At 39.1% G+C, this 25,035-nt stretch overlaps 1 protein-coding gene across 2 annotated transcripts; it reads left to right on the plus strand.

Moving 5' to 3' along the window:
- The first annotated feature begins 282 nt into the window (after positions 1–282).
- Positions 283–23,105, plus strand: LOC131231652 (mitogen-activated protein kinase kinase kinase YODA-like). Of its 2 annotated transcripts, XM_058227920.1 has the most exons (12): positions 283–701; positions 2,888–3,580; positions 3,717–4,466; positions 5,859–5,946; positions 6,458–6,520; positions 11,308–11,468; positions 11,589–11,664; positions 13,949–14,116; positions 17,274–17,513; positions 18,647–18,738; positions 19,444–20,200; positions 22,697–23,105. In XM_058227920.1, the coding sequence occupies exons 2-11, from the start codon at positions 3,042–3,044 to the stop codon at positions 19,976–19,978; spliced, it is 2,712 nt and encodes a 903-aa protein (XP_058083903.1). In that variant the 5' UTR covers positions 283–701; positions 2,888–3,041; the 3' UTR covers positions 19,979–20,200; positions 22,697–23,105. The 2 variants fall into 2 exon arrangements, with proteins under 2 accessions (XP_058083903.1, XP_058083904.1); XM_058227921.1 differs by lacking the exons at positions 283–701; positions 6,458–6,520.
- The last annotated feature ends 1,930 nt before the right edge of the window (positions 23,106–25,035 follow it).

Raw genomic sequence — 25,035 nt, forward strand, 5'->3', positions numbered from 1 at the left:
ACCGTTGCTTGGAAAAGGGATGGCTAGAGAAAATAAGGCCAAACATAGAACCGATCGGATCATCTAATCAGTGAAATTTTTATTTGATGGACCATGAAATATTTTCTGAAGTGAATAGACGTTTCAGATTGATTGATTGGATTGTTCAAATGATAGAATACAACTGGGAGTACCAAAACTTATAGTTCTTAGAGAGCACTGGAACATTTCTCAGATTAATCCGTTGCTTTTATTTAATTTTATTAAATTCCCACACTCAGATACCTCCGCCACTGTATCTGTCTCTGCATCTGATTCCGAAACTAGCCCTCCGAAATTCCTAAAATCCCCTGCAAATCCCCGTTTCTCTCTCTCTCTCTCTCATTTCTTCAACGCCTTTTCTCCTCTCTCTCTGAATTTAATTCTAAAACTACCCCTGAGATTCTACAAATCCCCTGGAAATCCCATTTCGTTTCTTTCCTTCTCTCTCCAGGGTTTTGCTTTTCTCTCATTCCTAGCTCGATTTGGAGTCGAAAGTCGGACAGATTCCAGATCTCTTTTCTACAAATCCCGCTTCCAGTACATGTTATTGCCGAGTTTCCACGCAACGAGACACCAGCTTTTGGTCGCGGAGTCTGGGTTCTCGAATTCGGAGGAAATCACCGTCTTGCCACTGTCTGATTTCATCGGGGGGCGTTCCCGCAAGTTCATTTGCTTCTTCGGTTGGTTTCATCCATCCTCGTCATTTCAATGGAAGTTGAGTCTATTCATTGAATTTGAATTTTTGATGATTTTTAGCTTACTTTTTCATGTACGGATGGAATTTCGTAGATCGGATGTGAAAGATTACACCTTTTGAAATATATTTTGCGGGCAGTTTCACAATTCTTTTTTAGCTGAGAAATATCAGTTTCGGAGTCTCTTACAGTCTAAAAATACCAAAATTTGGAACAGATAGTAATTTTAATGGTTGGATTTAGAGAGTGCGGTTGGTGAAATTCAAAGTCGATGAAACGTAGGAAAAAAGGCATTGAAATTTTTGTGAAATATGTTTTTTTTTTGACAATCAAATCGAATTCTGGAAGTTGTTGTGAAAAGAATTTGTTAATTATTTCAAAGTGTGGTGGGTTGTTCAGGTTGAATTTGATGTTGAGGTATATGTAGAATGGAGACGTGAGGATCAAGATCATTGCAGAATGTTTTTTCTCTTTCTTCTTTGTAATTTCTGACAAAGACTAGAAGGAATGAGGGAGTGAGGAAGTTTGACGGTTTCAGATTTGATGGGTTAGGTGGAGAAATTTTACAAAAATATTAGGTGGGGTCCATGCTGTTGAATTGGAGTTAATTGAGATTATTGCATTTTTAGGTGATTTCCAACGAAATCTGTAAAGGAATGAGGGAATCCAGAGATTAGATAGACTTGGATTTGATGAATTTTGGTTTGAGGATGAGGAGTTAACGGGTTCTGATTTTCTAAATTCTGACTAGTGCGCCCTATGTTTGATGATCCAGAATGTTGGTCTGATGCGCTCCACCATAGATGGGAGACACCCAGATCTTCTAGATTGAAAGTTTCTAACCCTTTGATCAGTGGCGTACAAATGGATGGATGAAAAAATGAATACAGCAACATTCTGAAAAGGGCCAAAGATTGGCCAGCTAGGAACTTCTGATAGGAAAGATCTTTTGGGTACCCTGATCCGTTGTGGGGTCCATCATATCATCTTTCTTGATCATTGAACCATGGATCTCACCTGTGTAGAATTGGAGCATGAGGATACTTCATATCCTGACGTGGTTTTTAGACTAGGTGACTTGGATTGACTCGTATGGTCTTACAAGTGGGCCCCATGGATGATGATCTGGAATGTTGATATGATGTGCTGCACCATGGATTGGAAGGCACCCTGATCTTCCAGATTGAAAGATTCTAACCCTTTGATCAGTGGCATGCACTTGGATGGATGGAAAAAAAGAAAACAGCAACATTTTGAAAAGGGCCAAAGATTGGACAGCTAGGAACTTCCAATCTGAAAGATTTTTGGGGTAAGTGATCCATAGTGGGGTCCATCATATTCATATCATTGTTCTTGATGATCGAACCATTGTCCCCACCTGCATAGAATTGAATCATTGGGATACTTCATGTCCTGACATGGTTTTCAGACTCGGTGACTCGGATTGGCTCATACGGTCTTGAGCTGAGTTGCGACTCACCCCTGTTGAGGGTGACTCGGGGGGCGTCTCATGGCATCAAACTGGATTGGTTAGTACCCAATCCAAGTCAACTCGGATGCATCAGGACCCAATAACCCCTCTTCGTTAAGATGGGTTTTTGTTGGAGTCATGTGTGATATGCAGGCATTTGGTTTTGTTCTAGCATACCATCTGCTCTTTTCTTCTTCTTCTTCTTCTTCTTCTTTTTTTGGTTTGCCAAATGCTTATTGGTTCAGATCAGCTAAATCTTGTGATTCTTCATTTTCCTTCTTGGCATTGGCTTTAGAAAACTTAACAGTTAAATGCTGATTTGATTCTAAAAGGCAGACTCTTTAATATTGGGCTTTAGAAAGATCGAAAAGTGCAATCGCAATTTGATTCTACAGAAGTCTAAGTGGTCCCAATTTAAGGGTTCCTAACTTTTGGTCTATTTGATCAATTTCTTGTTATTTTCTCCTTTCACATAATTGTAGTTGCCAAACTGTTTCCACATGGTGGTGTGCAGTTATTAGTTTCCACTTGCTTATTTTAAGTAGCAAATTAGCAATAAGCCAATAACATATTCTTCTGTTGGTATCATCTTTCTGGAATTCATGTTACATATGGCTAAGCTACTCTTGTAACAGGAGCTCTTATATCTCTAACGTTTTGATAGCCATTTAAAAAAGTATAATCCGGTTGTTTTATTCAGGTTATTGCAGAGAGCTCTGTGTATTCTGAAGTACATGAGCGATCTTCTTGATTTTCCATGTAGAGGTTTCTCTTCTGTTGAAATGGTCAACTAGGGATGCACTAAAAGTTGAAAGGCACAGGTCATCATTTCTGATTGTTACTGCGTTTGAAAGATGCATTGGTGGTGGGGGAAGTCTTCATCCAAAGAAGTGAAAAAGAAGACAAGCAAGGAGAGTTTTCTCGATACATTACAACGTAAATTTAAGATTCCATCTGAAGAGAAAGGAACTATCAGATCAGGAGGGTATCAAAGGCGTAATAGTGACATAGCTTCAGTAAAGGGGTCTCAATCCCGAGCAGAGTCAAGGTCACCATCACCCTCCACACTGGTATCACGTTGTGAAAGTTTTGCAGAGAGGCCATGTGCACAACCTCTTCCACTGCCTAAAGGGCAATCAAGCATAGAACGCACAGCCTCTGGAATCAGTATATCAAGATCGGAGATTGAAAAATCTGGCAAACCGTCATTGATTTCGCCTCTTCCAAGACCTGATAGAATTTTAAACAGGCAGGATGCTACATATGTTGATGGAGATTTGGCTAGTGCTTCTGTTTCTAGTGGCAGCTCAATTGACAGTGATGATCCCATTGATTCTTGTCTTCTTACCCCCCTAGAAAATGGGAGTAGAGCTGTGGTAAACAGCCCTTCAAGGTGAGTTTGTGTGTGCTGTGATTGAATTCTGTGATATTCAGATGAAGGCTCTGAATTGCAATTTCCTATCCTTTTAATTGTTCTGATTTTAAATTTTGAACCCGGCCCTAACATTTTATTTTTTTCTGTGATGAAGATTGATGCATAAGGATGAATCCCCTGTCATCACCCGAAAGGACTCGAGAGAGACACTGCGACCAGCGAATCTGTACATCAATAATCAAAGCCTCTCTTCATCACCCAAACGGGGATTTCTAAACACACGCCCATCCAATTTACAAATTCATCAGCATGGTGGTTTTGGAATTGGAAGTGCTCCAGACAGTTCAATGTCAAGTCCTTCTAGAAGTCCAATGAGAGTGGTTGGCCCTGAGCAGATTATGACCTCTGCTTTCTGGGCGGCTAATCCATACCCTGATATTTCGATACTTGGATCTGGTCACTGTTCCAGTCCAGGATCAGGCCATTATTCGGGACATAATTCAACGGGAGGAGACATGTCAGGACAATTATTTTGGCAGCACAGCAGGGGAAGCCCAGAGTGCTCTCCGATACCCAGCCCCAGAATGACAAGTCCTGGACCTAGCTCCAGAATACAAAGTGGTGCTGTCACACCATTGCATCCACGGGCAGGTGGGACAGCACCAGAGTCACCCATGAGCTGGCCCGAAGATAGGAAACAACAAAGCCACCGGTTGCCGCTCCCCCCTTTAACAATTTGTAATTCTTCTCCTTTTTCTCCATCAAATTCAGGTACAGCAATCTCACCCTCAGTTCCACGGAGTCCTGGAAGGGCTGAAAATCCTACAAGCCCAGGTTCGCGCTGGAAGAAGGGAAAGTTGCTAGGCAGAGGCACATTTGGCGATGTTTATGCTGGTTTTAATAGGTGTACATCTCATCTTTGGAGCTCTCATTTGAGAAGTGTGATTCCCACAATTAGTTATTCTGGTGTGAGCCTTGCAAAATGACTACCTTCATGATTTAGTATGGTTAGCATGTCAGAAATTTGTTTTTGAGAATGATTTAGTCCTTTCTCTTCACACTGTGTGAAGTAGTGTATACTTGCAGTCAATGTTCGAAATATCGGTATCACGTTACGTATTGCACCCATGGGATATAGAATCATAGATACATATCGGTTATCTCACAGGATATATCGTTTGTATTGGGTAATTTATGGCACTTTTTGGGAAACATGGGGAAACATTGAGAAAATGGTTGAATTTTTCAATGAAACTTCAGGGATTGTTAAAAAAAGACCTTAGTGCATACTTTTAAGTTATAACATCTTAAAAAAGAAGTGCACAGTGGGTTTCCTTTGTATAGGATCCTAAGCTATTTGTTGTTTGACTGAACTAAATACTTCGAAATTAGTCTCAATTTAACAGTTGGTTGAAGGTAAATTTCGAAAAAAAATCATATTTTATTAATTCTTAATTAAAAAATATTTTTATTGTTCAAAAATTGACAAGGATTTAAAAAATCAGTAGATCAACTCTTAAACATGCTCGATTTCATGTTTGGAGTGCAACATTGCAAGCAATTTGGGAGAAATTGGGGAATTTTTGAATTTTTTTCTAAATTTCCCAAAATTGGACCACCTATACTCAAATTTTAAAATTAGAGTGTACGTGATGATCATTTCATCAAATACTCCTAAATACTTCAAAATTAGTCTCAATTGATAGCTGGTTGAAGGAAAATTTTGAAAAAAAAAATGGAGAACATGAAGAATCAATGGATATTGAAATCAAAGCTCCAATTCCATGTTTTTTTTTTTTTTTTCATACAAAACATGAAGAACCAATGGATTTATAACCATTTGACACTGATTTAAAATAATTTCAACAAAAAAAAGGGATTGGAAATTGAAAATGCTCACCGGATCGAATATATGGGATATATCGACATTACCTGCGTGTTTCGTATCGCACAGGTGCGATACAAGATATGTTGTCGGATATATCGGTTAATATCGTCGATATTTAAAACATTGCTTGCAGTAAATTACTGTATCTTGTACTCTCTCTTTCTCTCTCTTCACACACACACACACACACACACACACACACTGAATACTTAAACCCATTGCATAGTCCTGTCTGAAAAGAATGAACCGTCATCATTTGTTAGTTTTGGAATTCTTTTGGAGAAGCCATTTTCCAGTTATTACAGTAGTTCCCACATGGAAGTACCAACTGTGCTGATTTTGAGTCATGTATACTCCTTGAGTTATAGGTTTCTTGTTTTATTTATGCTTCTGTTGCTTTGGTTCTAGTGAAAGCGGTGATATGTGTGCTATGAAGGAGGTTACGCTATTCGCCGATGATGCTAAGTCAAAAGAAAGTGCAAAGCAGTTGATGCAAGTAAGTTTTCTTGTAGAGTTAATTTGAAGATTGCATTTCATGTTTTCTTTTCTTCGTAAAGAACTTTGCAATTTCTTTTGCCATGACTCTCTTTTAGTTTGGGCCTGTTTGGATTGGTGGAATCCAAAAAGTAGGTTTGTGAAGGAAAACGTCACATATGAGGATATATGTGGAAAATAATCCAACCAAATCTGCTCAGCATTCCATGGAAATGTGGGAAGGTCAATGGTAAAAAAGTGAGAGCTCTCTCTTGAAAAAATGTGGAAATCTCAATTTTTTTTTAAATTTTTTTTAATTTTTAATTTTATTCTTTCCTATTGAAAATGGAAATTGCCCTTTTCCTATGAAAACCGTGGAAATGGAAATCAATTTCCACAGCTGACTTTGTTTTTGCAAACGGTGAAAACGTCACATCTGAGGAAAATAATTTCATCCACAGTAGGACAAAAGATTCTACCAATTCAAACAGGCTAAGGGAATTGTTCTGATTCTTATCTACTTGTTCTGGCAGGAAATAACTCTCTTGAGTCGCTTGCGGCATAAGAATATTGTGCAGTATTATGGATCTGAGACGGTACTTGTATTGATTTCTGCAACTCCCAAAATTTTCTTTGTAGCTCAGTGATGCTCTTTGTATATCATGCAGTTTCCAATGCAATGATTTTCAATTTCTAATTGCCATTTGAAATTTGGTTGAGAAAATACTGTGTCATTATGTTCATGATTTGGTGTTTTTTTATTACGGTAGTGCCTGATTCATTCAATGCTACTCTAGCTGTGGTAATTTCTCACCATAGGCCATGTTTTAAATATCGATGATATCGGCCGATATATCCCACGATAAATCTTGTATCCCACCTGTGCGATACGAAACACATAGGTAGTGCCAATATATCTCACATGTTCGATCTTGTGAGCATTTTCAATTTCTGTACTTGTATTGATTTCTGCAACTCCCAAAATTTTCTTTGTAGCTCAGTGATGCTCTTTGTATATCATGCAGTTTCCAATGCGATGGTTTTCAATTTCTAATTGCCATTTGAAATTTGGTTGAGAAATACTGTGACATTATGTTCAAGATTTGGCATTTTTTTAATTATGGTAGTGCCTGATTCATTCAATGCTACTCTAGCTGTGGTAATTTATCACTGTAGGCCATATTTTAAATCTCGATGATATCGGCCGATATATCCCACGATAAATCTTGTATCCCACCTGTGCGATACGAAACACATAGGTAGTGCCAATATATCTCACATGTTCGATCTTGTGAGCATTTTCAATTTCTGATCCTTTTTTTTATTGAAATTATGTTAAATCAGTGTCAAATGGTTACAAATCCATTGTTTCTTCATGTTTTGCATGAAAAATCATTTGAGTTAGAGCTTTGATTTTGATATCCATTGGTTCTTCATGTTCTCCATATTTAATTTAATTTTTTTTTTCCTTCAACTAGCTGTCAATTGAGACTAATTTCGAAGTATTTAGGAGTATTCGATGAATTGATCATCACATACGCTCTAATTCCGAAAATTGAGTGTAGGTGGTCCAATTTGGGAAAAATTGGGGAAATTTTAAAATTTTCCTAATTTTTCCAAAATTGCTTGCAATGTTGCACTCCAAACATGAAATCAAGCATGTATGAGGGCTGATTTACTGCTTTGTTAACTCCTTGTCAATTTTTGAAAAATAAATATCATTTTTAATTAAAAAAAAATTTAAAAAAAATTTCCCGAAATTTCCCTTCAACTAGTTGTCAATTGAGACTAATTTCGAAATATTTGGAAGTGTTTGATGAAATGTTCATCATATATTCTCTAAATGTTATGCATTCAATTTGAATATAGTTGCATTAGTTCAATCAGACAGCGCATAGCTTAGGACCCTAGACAAAGGAAACCTATTATGTGCACTTCTTTTTTGAGATGTTATGATTTAAAAGTGTGTATTATAGTCTTTTTTAACAATTCCTGAAGTTTCATTGAAAAATTCAACCATTTCCCCAATGTTTCCCCATGTTTCCCAAGAAGTGCGATAAATTACTTGATACAAACAATATATCATGTGCGATAACCGATACGTATCTGTATCCCAAGGGTGCGATACGTAATGCGATACCGATATTTCAAACATTGACCGTAGGTAAAGGCTTGTAAAATTTATCGTCTGTTTTTGTCTTGAACGTATGACTAGTTTTAGTCAGTACTCTAGATGGGACAAGGCAACGATGATATAACTATTGTTCATAAGGGTCCGTTTGGGTAGGATCTCACATAATCAGGATCAAGTACAATCCTGATTTTGGCAGGGCCCATGCTTTCCACATAGGATTCGGTGCACTGAACTGGTACCTTTCCTAGCACAAACGCAATTAGCTGTGGTTTTGTTTTGTTTTGTTTTTTTTTTTTTTTTACTCAAAACTTCCTCAATTGCATTTTTTTTTTCGGAGGAAAGCACTGCTTTCATGCTGTTAATGCTAAGTGGAGCGCATGGAGCCCGCCAAAGTCGGGAATAGACCTACTCAAATGGACCCTAAATATTGTAGGTTCTGGCAGTTTGTTAGTACTTCTCTCTTCTGAAACCTACATTATCTTCTTATATTTCCTGTGTTTGTTCTACTGCTTCTATTGAGCAATCTCTCCTTTATCCTTCAGTGGCATTAGTAGCATTAAGCTGCTGGAGAGCAGTTCTCTAGAACCTAATTTTCAACATCTGAATCTGCTAGTGAAAATAAGGTAAATTTGAATTTATATCTTAGCGTTGATTGGAATGTTTCTGGAATATGGTGGACCCATGCATCCAACAATTCTAATTAGAACGCAGTGAGGATAAAGAATGGCTCTAACCTACTATAATTGCATGCACATTCTTCCGCCGTTTTCCCTGTAGGGGAACATTAGTGAATCCCGCCATCTACTTTTGTCGGATGAACCAAAGTCCCTTGCCTTCACTAAATGCTGCCATCTGGGCCTCAATCTCATTCTGCCACACCTCCAAACAGGCCCAGACATTTTGAAGAATATCAAGACTTCTCTGTGGCAAAATTATTTGAGAATATAGGCACTGCATGCTGCTCTGCAGCAATGTGCTGCTGCACGTTCATGCCAAAAGGACAGCAGTGGGGCACACCTTGGGACCCCACCCTGATATATGTATATTGTATCCAATGTTTTAAATATCATTATCGCGTAATGTATCGCACCCTTGGTTTACGGATACATGTTGGTTATCACATGGGATATATCGGTTGTATCGCGTAATGTATCGCTATTGTTGGGAAACATGGGAACATTGGGAAATTGGTGAAATTTTTCAATGAAACTTCAATGAATGTTGAAAAAGGCATCAATACACACTTAGAAATCAGAACATTACAAATAATAATAATAATAAATCACATTAGGGATTTCCTTTGCATGGGGTCCTAATATATGTGTTGTACAACTGAACTGATGCAAGTATATTCAAAGTCTATTCATATAATTTATAAACATAAGAAGACATTTATGGAAACACAAGCAATACTTCAAAAGCAAACGAAGAATCATTAGATCAAGTTACAATCATGTTTGATTTTGTGTTTGGATGCAAAGATTGCAACTGATTTGTGAGAAATTGAGAAATTTTGATTTTTCCCAATTTTCAACGACTTGGCCCATCTCCCTAAATCTCAAAATCAAAGCTCCAAATCCATGATTCTTCATGTCCAAATCTATGATTTTTCATGGAAAACAAGAAGAATCATAGATTTGTAACCATTTGACACTGATTTAATATGATTTACAACCAAAAAAAAAAAATGGGATCGGAAATTGAAAATGTTCACTAAATCGATTAGGTGGGATATATCGGCACTACTTGTGCATTTCGTATCGCATAAGTGGGATACAAGATATATCATGGGATATATCGGCCGATATTGTTGATATTTAAAACACCGATTGTATCCACTCCATCCATCAGAGTTGCGCAGCGGAAGCATGGTGGGCCCATAACTCACAGGTCCCAGGATTGAAACACATGGTTTTTCTTTTTTTTTTTCACCTGAATGGTGCCAGTCAAGCATTTGTACCTCCTGATCAAGTCACTTAAGCCAAACATGGTATTATCTCACTTGAATGGTCACCTTTGTACTGAGTGTTCTCGTTCCAGACATTTGGTCCAATGTCTTGCACAATATGTAACTGCCAGTGCCTCTAGTAGCGGATGCTCCAAGTTCTTTAGCAATGAGATGTGGAGATGCACACAGAGTCAGAAGTTATGATATGTTGTTATCGCGGGGCTTCATTGGCTTTCTTTTTTGTTCTACCATCGTGTTAGCATCCACCATCTTGATTGACACTGACTGGGTTTTGGGTCTTTCTTTTGGTGAATTTGGGGTATCTGTATAGAAGATTCTTTATACAATTTTCTAACATAATATATTCTTTGGAAGGGTTTCATGGCTATGCAGTTGCTACCTTGGAAAATGGCTTATGTCTAGAAACTTGATTTTTGGAGTGATGTTGGAAGCTACATCTGATATGATCTCTCTTTTCAATTGAAAATGGATATTGATATGGGATCTTGATAAATGTTTTTAGTGCTTGCAGTTGTGTTTGACAATAATGCATTTATAGAACTAAAGTTCCTATCTTTTGTGTTATGATCTGGATCTTTTATGTTATGATCTGGATGTAGTGTCAATGCATTGTTAACTACAAATAAAAGATAAACTATGATATTATTGATATCTTGATGGGTGTATCTGTGAAGTTTCTTCCACATAAAGAAGAGAGATGCTCCAGTTCTCTCAGAGCACTATAAGTTATAGTGCTCCTAGCTGCATCAGTTCAGACTGTCCAATCGATTAATCTGAACTGTCCACAAATCCTGAAAACATTTCTCAGGATGCCTTGCAAAAGTTGTGCTCATAAAATGATCCAATCCAGCCTTGATTTGGCCTTATTTTCTATAGCCATCCTTTTCCCAAGATATGGATGGGATGGCTATGATTGCCTAACAAAAGTGATTCTTTAGAATCACAAGTAATACATAATGATCTCTAACAAATAGATTGACCAAATTGTTGAGTGGATGTATATTTTGTGTAAATGATCTTAACCATCCATATTGAAGACCACTGATTGAATGGTTAATATTTTTCAGATTAGTATGATACTTGCATGGTTGCCCATGATACGTCCAGTGGACCTAATGAACCATCTAGATCAATGTTCTGTGCTTTGAGAACTAGGAACTCAATAACTTCCAGTGCTTTGAGAACATTGGAGCATCTCTTTAAATAATGTTAATCAACATGCTTAAAATGATTTAATCTTCTATTACTGACTTGACTAGGAACTTGTACTCCTTGAACAGATGGATGACAAATTGTATATTTACCTGGAATATGTATCCGGTGGTTCCATCCATAAGCTTCTTCAAGAGTATGGGCAGTTTGGAGAACTAGTAATTCGTAGTTATACCCACCAAATCCTTTCAGGCCTCGCATATTTGCATGCCAAGGATACAGTTCATAGGTGGATATACTTACCAATCCTTGATTCTCATTTTGAATTGATGAAGCTTATTGTATGGTCTTCTCATCATCTTGATTCTTGCTATTGTCCATGCTCATGTTAAATTGTTTTCCTGCACAGGGATATCAAAGGTGCAAATATACTAGTAGACCCCAATGGACGTGTTAAGCTGGCGGATTTTGGGATGGCAAAGCATGTAAGCTTTTGTACATGATGTTTACTTTTATGATCCCCCCCCCCCCCCCTTTTTTTTCTAGTTAATGTGGGATGGTCAATGTCTCTAGTTTTCTAATTAATGTGACATGTGGTCGATATATCTAGTCTTCTTGATATCCGCAGGTTTGTGTGCGCGCGTCTGAGTGGGTGGGGGTGCGCATGTGTGCGTGTGTGCATGTATGTCTTGACAAAAAAACTTGGTAATAATTAATCTTAGAATTTATAATATTGTAGAGTCTGCACTCAAGTTCTTCTTCTTCTTTTTTCACTCCAAGTTTTTTTTTTTTTTTTTTTTTTGAGTTGAGTTGAAATGAGTCAACTGAGTCATCCAAGGTTTTCAATGATTCTTGACCAAACTGAGTAATTGTTAGAGTCCTGATAGAGTCATCAACTCAGCCTAGTCAAGTCATTTTTGTTTTTATTCTGAGTTTCTATACATGGGTTAGAAGAGAACTAGCCGAGTTCATGGCACATATATATGACAGCTAGAAAACAATTTTTATACAAGGACATGCGTTATTTGCTTAGAGGTCTTGTGTTTGCATGAATCATGATTTAGTATTTGGAACTTCTTTATGGGGCGTGAATCAGCTACCTTAATTTCCTCTCTTGATACATGACTAAACGATATATTTGAATGGGAAGAAATTTATTAATGTCATTATGTCACTGATAATAAAAATCGCCTCAAGGCTTTTGATTCAAGGAGGACCCACCAGTGGTGTTATGGGAGTCCCTTTCCATGATCAGAGACAGGAAAAGTGAAGTTGAAGATGCCATTAAAGATTAATTGCTTCTCTAATTCAGAAGAAGCAAATATTGAACACAAGAAATGCATATTTATTGTTCATAAGTATCAAGGCACGAATTGATATGGTCAGCATAGTAGCAACTTGCCTTGAGCATCTTGATGCATCTAGGTCACCGATTCATCAAACATACCAAAGAGGTCAAAGAATGGACCCTACTAGCTGGCCAATTGAAAATAATGGCCAAATAGTGTCTGATTGTACTGTGTGGCCTATACAGATCCAACAAGTGACTATAAATAAGAATTTGTTGGATTGTAGGGGCCCACAAGTCCAATCAACAGTAATATTGGAATAAATTGTGAACCACATCTCTTTGTATTGGGTTCAAGAAAAGCGTATATCCTATGAAGGCCACATGGTCGGAACGATTTTGTATTTTTAGAACTTGGAGTCTTGTTCATTAGTTTCGTTTTTGGGATAGTTTTCTTTTCTTTTTCTTTTTACAACTTGCAAAACAAGCAACGAGTTCTTAGTTGGTCAAGGAAAGTTAGGACCAATGGGAAGATTCTCGTTGGCAGTCTTTGTAATTAGGCCTATAAACAGCCCTACAGGCACTGCTTATGAAATGTTCTACATACTTTGAGTGATTGTGGACAAATTTCTCTCAAGGCATTCTTTGAAGAATGATTCTTGTTTCTTTTTTAGTTCAAGTCACCGGAAGGCTGTTGGATAAGAATTAGACCCGGCAATGGACAGGCCTGGGTTTGGTTCACGCCTGGATTTTGAACTTGCCAGGTTGGGCCTATTCCTAATATTGATTTTTCTGGCCCATTGCCAGCCCTAATGATAATCCACAGTCCATATCCCTCATTTGGGTTATTTTCTTGGATATCCTGTAGAATCTAAGGGTGGAAAGTACATTTCTAAGTGGTACATATACTTCAACACACATGCACAAACACATCGTAATCGATAAATGAACCAAATTCCGGACATTAGTGAGAGAAACTGAGAAAAAGAAAAATGAAATGGTTATGACCTATGAGAAACAAATAGTTTACACTTTGTTGCAATAATCTGTAATGCAGTATCAGCCAAGACTGATGTAACTTGTTGTAATAAATGACTGTAGATACAGGCACTAACTTCTTAGTGCATGCTGATTGTGCTATTCGTGTGGTTGAGTGAAAGCTCAAAGAGACACCCTGATCCATAGCTCAAGTGGTAGACTGAGTGAAAGATACCTCGTTTCAACACTGAGGTCTTGGTATCGATCCCTAGTGGGGGTGGCTAACAGTGAAGTGTCAACTGACAGTGGGGTGTACTAACAAGCTAACAAAAAAAAAGAAAAAAGCTCAAAGAGGCCTTCTATGGGTGCCCTATACATGGATACTTATTCATACTTCATACAATGATCCTAAGGCTGCCCTTGATTACTCGTTTTTAGAAGATTGTTTCATTACTGTTTTTCTGCCATATCTCAATTTGTGCTTATTTTTGCCTTTTTCTCAGATTTCCAGTCCATCATGTCCACTATCATTCTACGGAAGCCCTTACTGGAAAGCACCTGAGGTTATAAAGAATTCAAATGGCTGTAACCTTGCTGTGGATATATGGAGTCTTGGATGCACTGTTCTGGAGATGGCTACAACAAAACCACCTTGGAGCCAATATGAAGGGGTCAGTTTTTGGATATTGAATTTTTAGGGATTTTTATAAACCAGCAACTCACTATTGGGCCTTTTGCATTCTGGTCCATTCTTTAATTTACTTTGCTAGAAGATGCCTCAATAATCTGAATTCTTGTATCTTATGTCAAATTTCTCGAACGTATGTTAGTTTATGTTAGTTTGATGGCTGTTTTTCTTTAGCAAATGACTTACCCATGTGATGCAGGACAACTAATCACTTGCTCTAAAAGCTCAAACTGATAAAGTATGGCGAATCAATCCCTTTATCTCATAGCCCAGGCCCCACATCCCACGGGTTAGGTCCTCGGCCGAACCCCCCTCACATCACATGGGTTTCGCCTCACACGAGCACCTGCCTCACATGGGTGGGGCTCGCCTCACCTACCTCACACAGGCCTCCCACCCTGAGTGTGCCCCTGCATCCCACAGGGCACCCCACTCAAGCCTGGTGTGAAAATGCCCCTGCATTACCATGTGTTTAAATGACAACCATCTTGACTATCCATTAAATTCAATTAATTGGCTAGTTAGAGCATTGTTCCCAAAAGGGCCATTGTTTCTATGAACCATCCAAAGTGAGTCCCATTATTGAAACGTTAGAATTTGAGCCATAGGTTGCAACTATTACTCGGTATTTTGCATGCATGTGTATCATCCATCACCCCTTGCTGGAGTATCATTTTTTCAAAAAAATCTAAGATAGCATCACTTCTAAGTCCTCACACCACACCTGTATGAGGAAGTTCTTGTACGCACCACAAATATGCCAGCACATTGATCTTGTAGGAAACTTGCACCATGGTCTAAACTGCATCTCCAACACTCACAATCTAGATATTTGTTGATATTTAAAAACTCTTTGCTAGGTGGATACCCTTTTTTATTAAAGAGTGCTTGATGTCCGTCTAGTGGGCCCTACTGTGTCATCAAATCTCTTAAAAATATTGCTACTTGCGGATGCTGGACATGCATTTGTTGTAGTCAAACCCAAATGCCCTCATATGCAGCACTGCTCACGCATGTGATATCTGAATTGTTCACCAGGAAAACTCCATCCTTAATAAAGAATTTCCTTGGAGGTATTCTCGTCCCCTTAATAAATAAAAGGGTATTTTGTTCATTTACTTTTTACTAAAAAACAACCATTTAGACTAACGGATAAAACATTCTGATGGAAGGTGCCTGAATTACTGAGGTATCATTTTGTAAAGTTAATTAAAAAAGTTACCGGAAGGCAAAAATACAATTGGCGAGGTATCGATTTATAAAATTCCCTTTTGAATTTTGAATTTTGTATTCTATTATATAGATTGAGTCGATATTGGATAGTTTCTCACATGAGTCATGGCTGAGTTCAAATACCTGCTCCTGTAGAAGTGCTTATGTAGGGGCAGTATACAGTGTTCCATTGACCATTTAACAACTGCATGTGGTGATTAAAATCCAAGGGAATATGGACTTTGCTCTGATTTGTAGTATGGAAATGGGTATGTGGTATGCTGGTTTCTCCAATACATGGTATGCTAGGTGAAGGATCATGTCTCCCTCTAGCATGCTTCAGCTATATACAATATCTTTGTAAGGAGTTGATGGTATAATTTACATATGTAACAAAGAATGTTATTATTATAGATCCTGCATGAATAGTATTATATTATATGCATGCTACTGCATAAATTAGAGTATGAATATCTACACTAATTATACACATACATTACAACTTAATCAGCACCAAGAGTATAAAACAAAATTTTCAGGTCACTAAAAATAGCAATTCAAAAAAAAAAAAAAAAGTGATACCATGAAATGAATCACATGATTTTGGAATGGAAAACATAAGGAGGTTGGCAATTTAGGTAAAGATTGTTCAAATCATTCAGATGGGGGGCCCATGGTGGATGGGAGAATCTCCCCATCGGATAATTTTTCCAACTGGGGCTCTTTCAAATCCAGCCCTTTGGATGTAGTTCTCCATTTGGATCTAGTTCTCCATTTTCATTGGATGGCTAGCAACATCTGATAGGGAGTGGTGGGTGCCTGACGCAGGACGAAAGCCCTAAATTAGAATGAATGCATTGAGATCATCAAACAAGTTAACTAAAGTAATTAGAACGCAAAATCAGGCTTTCCTTCCACAATGTAAGAAAATTCAGATTTACAACTAGCATGAAATGCAGACCATAAATGTTCTCACAAAGAGATAATCATAAGATAAAGAGGAAAATGATCCTATGGGAGATGGAACTCCCATCTAGCGGAGGCAATAACTTGATTCATGTGTAAGCCCTGCATGCAAATTAAGAATCCCACAATAACAGGGCTATTTTGGATGGGAGGGGTGGTTCGGGTTTTAATAAATTCAAAACTATGATTAGGATGATTGGAATTGAAGTAAATTAAGGTTTGGATATGCTAGAATTGGGGGATTAGGCATTTAGGGTTAAGGTTTGAAATTAGGGTCGGGAAATTTAGGGGTTTTGGTGTAGAATGGGGGAATTAGGGTTTTGGATAACTAAGGGTTAAGAATTTGGAAGATGAGAAATTAGGGATTTAGAGGAATTTGGGGATTTGGCAAGTTGGGGAAAATTGGAATCCTCAGTTTAGTTGGTTTTTTTTTTTTTTTTTTTTTTTTTTGTTTTTGTTTTTGTTTTTTAAAGAAAAGGGAATTTAGGAGGGTTAGAGTAAGGGCCCCATATGTGGCTGGCCGTACGGACGCATTTGCGTGGATGCATACGTGTGTATGTGTGGGATAGTTTGGATGTGGGTAGAGGGACAGAGATTGGATTAATGCGGGGGCATTTTCACACCAGGCTTAACTGGGGTGGCTTGTGGGATGCGGGGGCACACTCGGGGTGGGCGGCCCGCGGAACCCATGGATTTGGGGCCCATTTGAGGCGGGTGGCTCGTGTGAGAGGGAACCCATGGATTTGGGGCCCGCGTCTGGGTCTTCGTCCTCCGCTGGTAGACACGATAGGATGATGCTCTGATGTCCTCATCAGTGCCACCTGCACATTACTAAGTTTAACAACATATAATGTTTATTTGGTCAAGCATCATGTAATGCCTTGCATATTTGTTGGGCAGAGAATTTGCTTTGCTTCATTCTTGGTTTGCTATGTTAATGTTTAGCATGTCTTAATCCATAGATTGCTGCTATGTTTAAGATTGGGAACAGTAAGGAACTTCCGGCAATCCCCGATTATCTCTCAGATGATGGCAAGGATTTTGTAAAGCAGTGTCTGCAACGCAATCCGCTATACCGTCCCACAGCTGCTCAGCTTTTGGAGCACCCTTTTGTGAAAAATGCTGCACCAGTGGAAAGGCCCATTCTCAGCTCTGAGCCTTTGGAGTTGTCTTCTGGAGTTATGAATGGAATGAAATCCATGGTATGAGAATTCCTTTTTTTGCAATTCACGTGCCGTCCTTTTATTTATCTTGCTGGTGATTTATGTCTTTCAGAGCTAGTAAAGCTAAATGAGACATTCCTATTACTACATCTCTTATACTTGTGAAGTGTCTTTGATTGCTTTGATATCTAAACCTTTTTGATGAGAATAAATGCAAGTTTACTCTGATGCCATTGGCAGAGTCTGTATGAGGTATTGATGGGGATTTCTACGCTCCTTAATATGTTGAATTCATGTTAGTTTTATAATGCTGACTTTAATGTGCATCATTCTGGTTGGAGGTGTGCAAGAGGAAGATGTTTTGAGAAATGAGAATTGCATCCGAGGGAGTGCACTTTCCAAGGGATCCAACAGTAATACATGCCAACATGGCAAGCAAGTGCATGATCCGATATACTCATTAGGCAAGCCCCGCCCTCAACATGGCAAACACGTGCTTGATCTGAGGCACTCTTTAGGCAAGCCCCGCCCTCAACATGGCAAACACGTGCTTGATCTGAGGCACTCATTAGGCAAGCCCCACCCTGCATGTGCCCCTGGCTAAGAATCCGAGCAATCTGTTTATCCATCGGCCACGCATATAGATCGAGTTATAGTTGTACGAAGCATGAAGCAAAGTGGCAACAGATGCGGGTGTGGTAGCAGGAAGCATCTGTTTCAAAATGTTAGCAAGTGTAAACAACTAGGAAGCGGGAGTGGGAGCATGAGTCTGAAGCGGGAGGTGCACCTAGTTGGAAGATTGTACAACTGACGATTTGATGTGGATGGTCGATCAATTTCTTTCAACCATGCCATTTCTTTTGTACACTCGTGTGCTCTTAATGAGCTGACAGTCTTGACTTCTGGTCCAGAGCATCTACATGATGGGGCCATCTAATGAGCACTTGTGTGACCTGTGCCATGTTGGCACATGTGAGGCATGATTCCCTTGGAAAGCAACTGGGCAAGCGTCTCTATCAGGTCTTGGTGTTTATTATCCTTTGTCAGTTGGAATACTTTGAAATTTTGAGTGCTGTGTATGTGAAGCAATGCACCTTCATACATTAGCTTTTATTTATAGAATTTACGAGGTTCAGTTCTGAATGCCATCTGTTGCTATGGTATTTTCCCAGAGTGCGACCCACGTGAGAACTCTTTCTTCCTTGGACATGGAAGAGCTTGCAACCCATCAGCCTACAGGGTCAAAAACCTCTCTAGCATCCAGGTCAGTTGCATATTTTTTAATTGCTTGTGGTTTTTTGTTTGTTTTTTTTTTTTTTTTTTCTGGTTGTAATACTTACGAGTTCACTTGAGTTGGATATTGTTGGTTGTTGGGCACTAAAATCTGGATGTTGTTGGTTTTGAGTTCCGTACCATGCCTCATAGAACTATGTTTGCCACATGGTGGCCCATTAGATCAATGGTTCCAATCACCATATTATTTTTCCACACATGTCATGGGGACAACACCTTCATCGGACCACTATGAGGCGACATCATAATCAAGGTATTTGGTAATGGCCGTTGGACTGTTACGATGTGGGCGACAGTGGCCATTACAGCCTTGTAACTATTGATAGTTTTTTTAAAAAAGAAGAAATTGTATCGGCCTCATATTGGCCTGTTACCAGCACATTATGGCCATTATAGTGCCCTTATGGGCCCTTTTTTTTTTTTTTTTTCCTGAATCGGGCATTACAATGTTGTATCACGTAATGGGTACCACCGTTATTGTTAGGTAACAGTCGTTATCCTTTTTTAATACCTTGATTGTAATCTTTCATGATATAATGGCTAGATCACACTAACTTGAGAAGATTTGGAATGGTTGCAAAACAGGTGTATGATTTTTTAAAGGTTGAATGATTATTAAAACCATGTGTTCAAGTGAATATAAAAGTATGTAACTGCATTTTATGATTTCTTTCAGTGATAGCCATAGGCCGCTGAGGAACATGTCTTGTCCAGTCTCTCCCATTGGAAGCCCTCTCCTACATTCTAGATCTCCACAGCATATGAATGGAGGGATGTCTCCTTCTCCCATATCAAGCCCAAGAACTACTTCTGGTTCATCCACACCTTTATCTGGCGGCAATGGTGCCATCCCATTTCATCACCTGCAGCAGTCAGCCTACCTGCATGAAGGCTTTGTTGGAAGCATGCCGAGGAACCCAAACAGCCTCTACATCAATGGATCCACTTGTCATGACCCCAAGCCCGACATCTTCCGAGTGATGCAGTCAGGTTCTCATGCCTTCTGTGAACTGATGGCATCCGAAACTGACATTCTCGGCAGGTCATTCAGAAGGCCGGTCGATGGAGATCCTCAGGAACCGTACGATAGGCAATCAGCGTTGGCTGATCCTGTGGCTCAGCAGCTCCCGGGGGATCATGTGAAATTGAACCCATCGATTGACTTTAGTGCTGGTTCTTCAATGCTTGGCCGCCTCAATGGGAAGACATAACATGAGCCTGCATGCACAGCAGGTTTTTGAGTGTGCATTGGATTATTTTGTTGTCCTCGCACAATTGGTGGCTCACTATCGTCTAAGTGCCCGAGGAAACCCATTTGTACACAATAAGGACCCAAAGTGGAAACCTGTGGAATAAGGTTTGAATTTTGGAAGCTGACGTAGCTGAGGAGATGTACGGCTCTTGTCAATGGCAATGGGCATTCACTTCACACAGTGAGCTCTCTCTCTCTCTCTCTCTCTCTCTCTCTCTCTCTCAAAAAAGATGTTTGAGAAATGCAAATTAAACATGTCTCTTTTCCAAGGGACTCAGTCATGGTTCACCCCAGGCCGGTTGCCCAGATCCATCATGTTGATACATTGGCTAAAAAACTGGGCTTGTCTGCTCATCAGGTGGGCCACATGCAATGTTTTAAATATCCATGATATCGGCTGATATATCCTATTATGATATATCTTGTATCCTACTTGTGCAATACAAAGTGTACAGGTAGTGCCGATATATCCCACATGTTTGATCCGGTGAGCATTTTCAATTTCTAATCCCCATTTTTTTTTTTTGTTGAAATTATGTTAAATCAGTGTCAAATAGTTATAAATCCATTGGTTCTTCCTTTTTTGCATGAAACATCGTGGAGTTGGAGCTTTGATTTCGATATCCATTGGTTTTTCATGTTTTTTGTGTTTTTTTTTTTTCTAAAATTTTCCTTCAACCAGCTATCAATTCAGATTAATTTCGAAGTATTTAGGAGTATTTGATGAAATGATCATCACATACACTCTAATTTTGAAATTCGAGTATATGTGGTTCCGTTTGAGAAAATTGGGAAATTTTCCCAAATTACTTGTAATGTTGGACTCCAAACATGAAATCAAGCATGTTTGAGGGCAAATCTGTTGATTTGTTAAGTCCTTGTCAATTTTTGAAAAATAAAATTTATTTTTGAATTAAGAATTAATATATATATATATATATATATGAAATTTCCCTTTAAGCAGCTGTCAATTGAGACTAATTTCAAAGTATTTAGGAGTGTTTGATGAACTGATCGTCACATACACTATAAATTTTATGCATCTTATTTGAATATAGTTGCATTAGTTCAGTCAAATAACGAATAGCTTAAGACCCTATACAAAGGAAACCTATTATGTTCACTTATCTTTTGAGATGTTATGATTTAAAAGTGTGTATTAAGGTCTTTCAAAAAATAATAAATAAATAAATCATCCCTGAAGTTTCATTGAAAAATTCAACCATTTTCCCAATGTTTCCACACTTGTTTCCCAAAAAGTGCGATAAATCACCTAATACAAACGATATAACATGTGCGATAACCAATATGTGTCTATATCCCAAGGATGCGATACGCGACGTGATACCGATATTTCGAACATTGCCCACACGTAGGTGTGCCCATTGTTTGAATTATCTCCGATATTATCGAAATATCTCCGGTATTATCGTTATCTCTAGCTTGGTGATACCGATAACACTGGTATTGTGCCACATGTACATTGAATATGGATTGTCACTCACTCTTTTTAAAGCATTTTTTTCTATTACATGTGTGCCCACCTGATTTGCAGGCAGCCTGATTTCTGGGCCAGAGCATCTCTACATGGTGAGGCTCATCTGATGGTCAGCCGACTCAGCTTGGCTGTTGCATGCATATGTGGTGTTTGCACATATGAGATTCTGTTGTAATGGGATGCAACTTGCATGAGTCTGCTTGGCAGATTGGAAATCCGAGAACCTTTCCATTTCTTTTTTGAAGTGATTGAAATGACTGTAAAATTTGACCAAGCTTCCATGATGAAAATGTTGCACCTGTATGTAGAATGTGTCTCTGCCATTTCTCTTTAACCATTCATCTTTTTGTGCAATGGGACCCACCTGATGAGTGGACCTGCCTGATTTTTTAGCCAGGGGATACGCATGAGGGCCCACTTCTATGAATGCACCGGATCTCGCACACACAGCTGCCACCTGCTATTAGGATTCTAACCCTACTTGTGCGAGAAGCCAGACCTAGCTGGGTTCTTCTCCATTTCAAAGATTTTTATTAAGCTTTGCCCATCAATCAATTTCGATGATTCTTGATATATGGGAGTGGGTGAAGCTGACTCTCCTTTTGTTATCAGTGGCATAGCATGCCATAGTTTTTTTTTGGACTGGGACTTGGTAGGACCCAATCTGGTTCGATTCCACTAGTCACTACTGACTCAGGTGAGTCGGGCCCATGGTCTTTAGACTCAGATTGACTTGTTCGGTCTCAAGTTGAGTCGTGATTCACCCAAGTCAAGGGGTATATCCGCTTGACTCTCTTGAGTTGGGGGTGACTCGGGGGAGCTTACTCGTGGGGTTGTGCTGGATTGGTTAGTGCCGAATCTGAGTCGACTCATCAGAGTCACACCCAACTCGGACGAGTCTTAAAACCATGGTTGGACCTATTCAGCCTCGGCTCGGGCAATTCCTGACTTGACTCAGGAGAGTCAGGACCGAACTAGTCATCTGAGTTGCAGAGTCTTTTTGACCATGCAGTATACTTGTCCATTCATGCAGGAGAGTCAGGACCGAACTAGTCATCTGAGTTGCAGAGTCTTTTTGACCATGCAGTATACTTGTCCATTCATGCAGAATTGAAATCCTAAAACCATCAAACAATGCATCAACCGATCTGAGAATTTCTTAACTGTCTTGTTTTGTAGAGATGATTTTCCAATAATTTCCAAAATTCAGCAGTTCCAAACAGCAAGAGCTTCTCAACAGTTGCTAGGTGTGGAAAGAGCTGTATATTTTTCTTAGAACAACACAAGAAAACAAAAAAAGGGACCAGGCTGGAAGAGGTAAGTTGTGTTTAAGGATACCTCGTTACTATAGATATGCATATATTTTTGGGATGTGGGGCCCACTATACTGATGCTGGGGAACAGGATTAAGGGTCCAGATTTTAAGCCACATGAAGTTCCAGGTTCTGACAAGCCTGTGCACTTCTCGTGTGGCTACCTCGGCTTAGGTTTGGTAAAACAGTTTCTCCACAGACTCTTTTTGTATACTTTTGTATGTCCACCATCACATCTGCAAGAAATTCAAGAAAATCTAATTCAAGCCTTCTCATTTTTGCTCTTCTTCAATGTTCTCTCTCTCTCTCTCTCTCTAGTCATTTTATTTTGATTGTAGAGCTCTGCTAATCCCACACGCATGTACAAGTCGGTTAATGCACACGCCACCACATGCCAGCAAGGCAGATATTTTCAATATCCAAACCATCCATCATAAGGGTACCACTATGTAGATTCCCTACCCCAAGAATCCGGATGGTCTACTAGTCAGGTGGGCCACAATTAACTGAGTAAATGTACCATTGTAAAAAAAAAAAAAAAAAAGCGCCATGGTTTTTTAACCCATCCACTCATTTCTAATATCATGGCACGCCGACTGAGTTGTCGGCTAGCATCCATCTTACCTGATGGTTGGTTTGGATATTTTACATGTCTACATATGGTTTAAAAACTCAGGACGAGTCTATGTGACTCATCAAAGTTGACTCAGACTAGAACCCTTCTGGTCTGATAGCAGGGGTTGCGGCCCGAGCCACTCCCAACTTGGGCAAGTCAGGCCATCATCTGGTCGATCCGAGTCACCGTGTCTTTTAACCATGTGTCTACCATGCTGGCATATGTGCTGGTGTGTGCATTAGTAGCCTTGTACGCCCATGCCGGCTTAGCAAACCTCTTCATTGCAATTTGATAATCTGGCAGGGTGTGATGATACACACTATCGTCAAAACACATGCATGCACAATGGCGGTTGTTTGCTGGCTTCAAAGCTTATTACTAAGGTAAAATGCGCTAGCATGCTAAGCATTGGAATTAGTGTTGTAACTTAAATTAAACTGTCCAAATCATGGGCCCATCCAAGGTGGGCCATGAACCAAAATACCAAAATCAGGTTAGTTGAATGGTCCTAATGTCAGATTAATAGACGTTTGTTGGATTTGAGTCATGGTGAGTATTTTGCATTTTAGTCATCCATTACATGTCCATTAATTGGCCAATGAAAATATCTTTTCAGCATTATTTTATTTCAATGATTCTAAGTGGGCCACCATGATTTGAATGGTTCAGTTTGAGTTAGATATATGCTATGCGTTCAATATCTGTGTTCAGCTGAGTATATGGTTGTCTCCTACGTTTGTAATCTGCACATGGATGTGCGTGAAAATCTGAACCGTCCATTCATCATAAGGCTCAAAAAAATGAACCATTGGCCAAATATTACAATGATAGGCCAATCTTAACCATGTAAAACTGCTGTACAAAAATCGTGGCTGGGTTGTGGTGATTCTTGTGTTCCATTTTTGAAAGGGTCTGGAGTTTTTAGGCGATGCAAGACAACTACTTACTCTAAAAGCTCGAATTGATAGAGCTTGGTGAATCAAACATTTTATTTAATAGGCCAAGCTTCAAATCCATGAGTTAGGTCCTCAACCAAACCCTCCTTGTAGCCTAAATTCATGAGTTTTTATGGCCATATTCCTGTATTGATCACCGCCAGTGAGAAGTATCGAACATAAGATCTACTACTCTGATACCAGTTTGATGCAGTTTGACTTTTGGAGCAAGTGGTTAATTTTCCCGCATAGAGGAGTTATTGATACTATGGCAGCGCATGGTGCTTGATATGCAGGCACTCAGAAATTGTTCATGTGGTATAGGTTAACCTAAATTGCTGAACGCACGGTACCAAGTCAAATTCCCAAAATCATATTGTTTTAACAATTCATGATTCATGGACACTTGTTTGCTGAAACAGGACTGTTAGATATTTTCATCTGAACCGTCCAATGTCTGCCAATCTGATAGTAATACAATCAAACAAGTGTAATTTCCTGTCTATGGTGAATCTAAAATGGGACCCATGATTTGAATTAATTGTACACGTGTTGATACATCACACTGCCGGAGTATCAAAGTTCTCACCTCTCGGACCTGGGATTGAAATGACTGCGCATTAGTTTTCAGTTCGGTCCACCGCGGTAATCCAG

This window comes from Magnolia sinica, chromosome 17 (assembly GCF_029962835.1).
Source record: "Magnolia sinica isolate HGM2019 chromosome 17, MsV1, whole genome shotgun sequence".
NCBI classification, from domain to species: domain Eukaryota; kingdom Viridiplantae; phylum Streptophyta; class Magnoliopsida; order Magnoliales; family Magnoliaceae; genus Magnolia; species Magnolia sinica.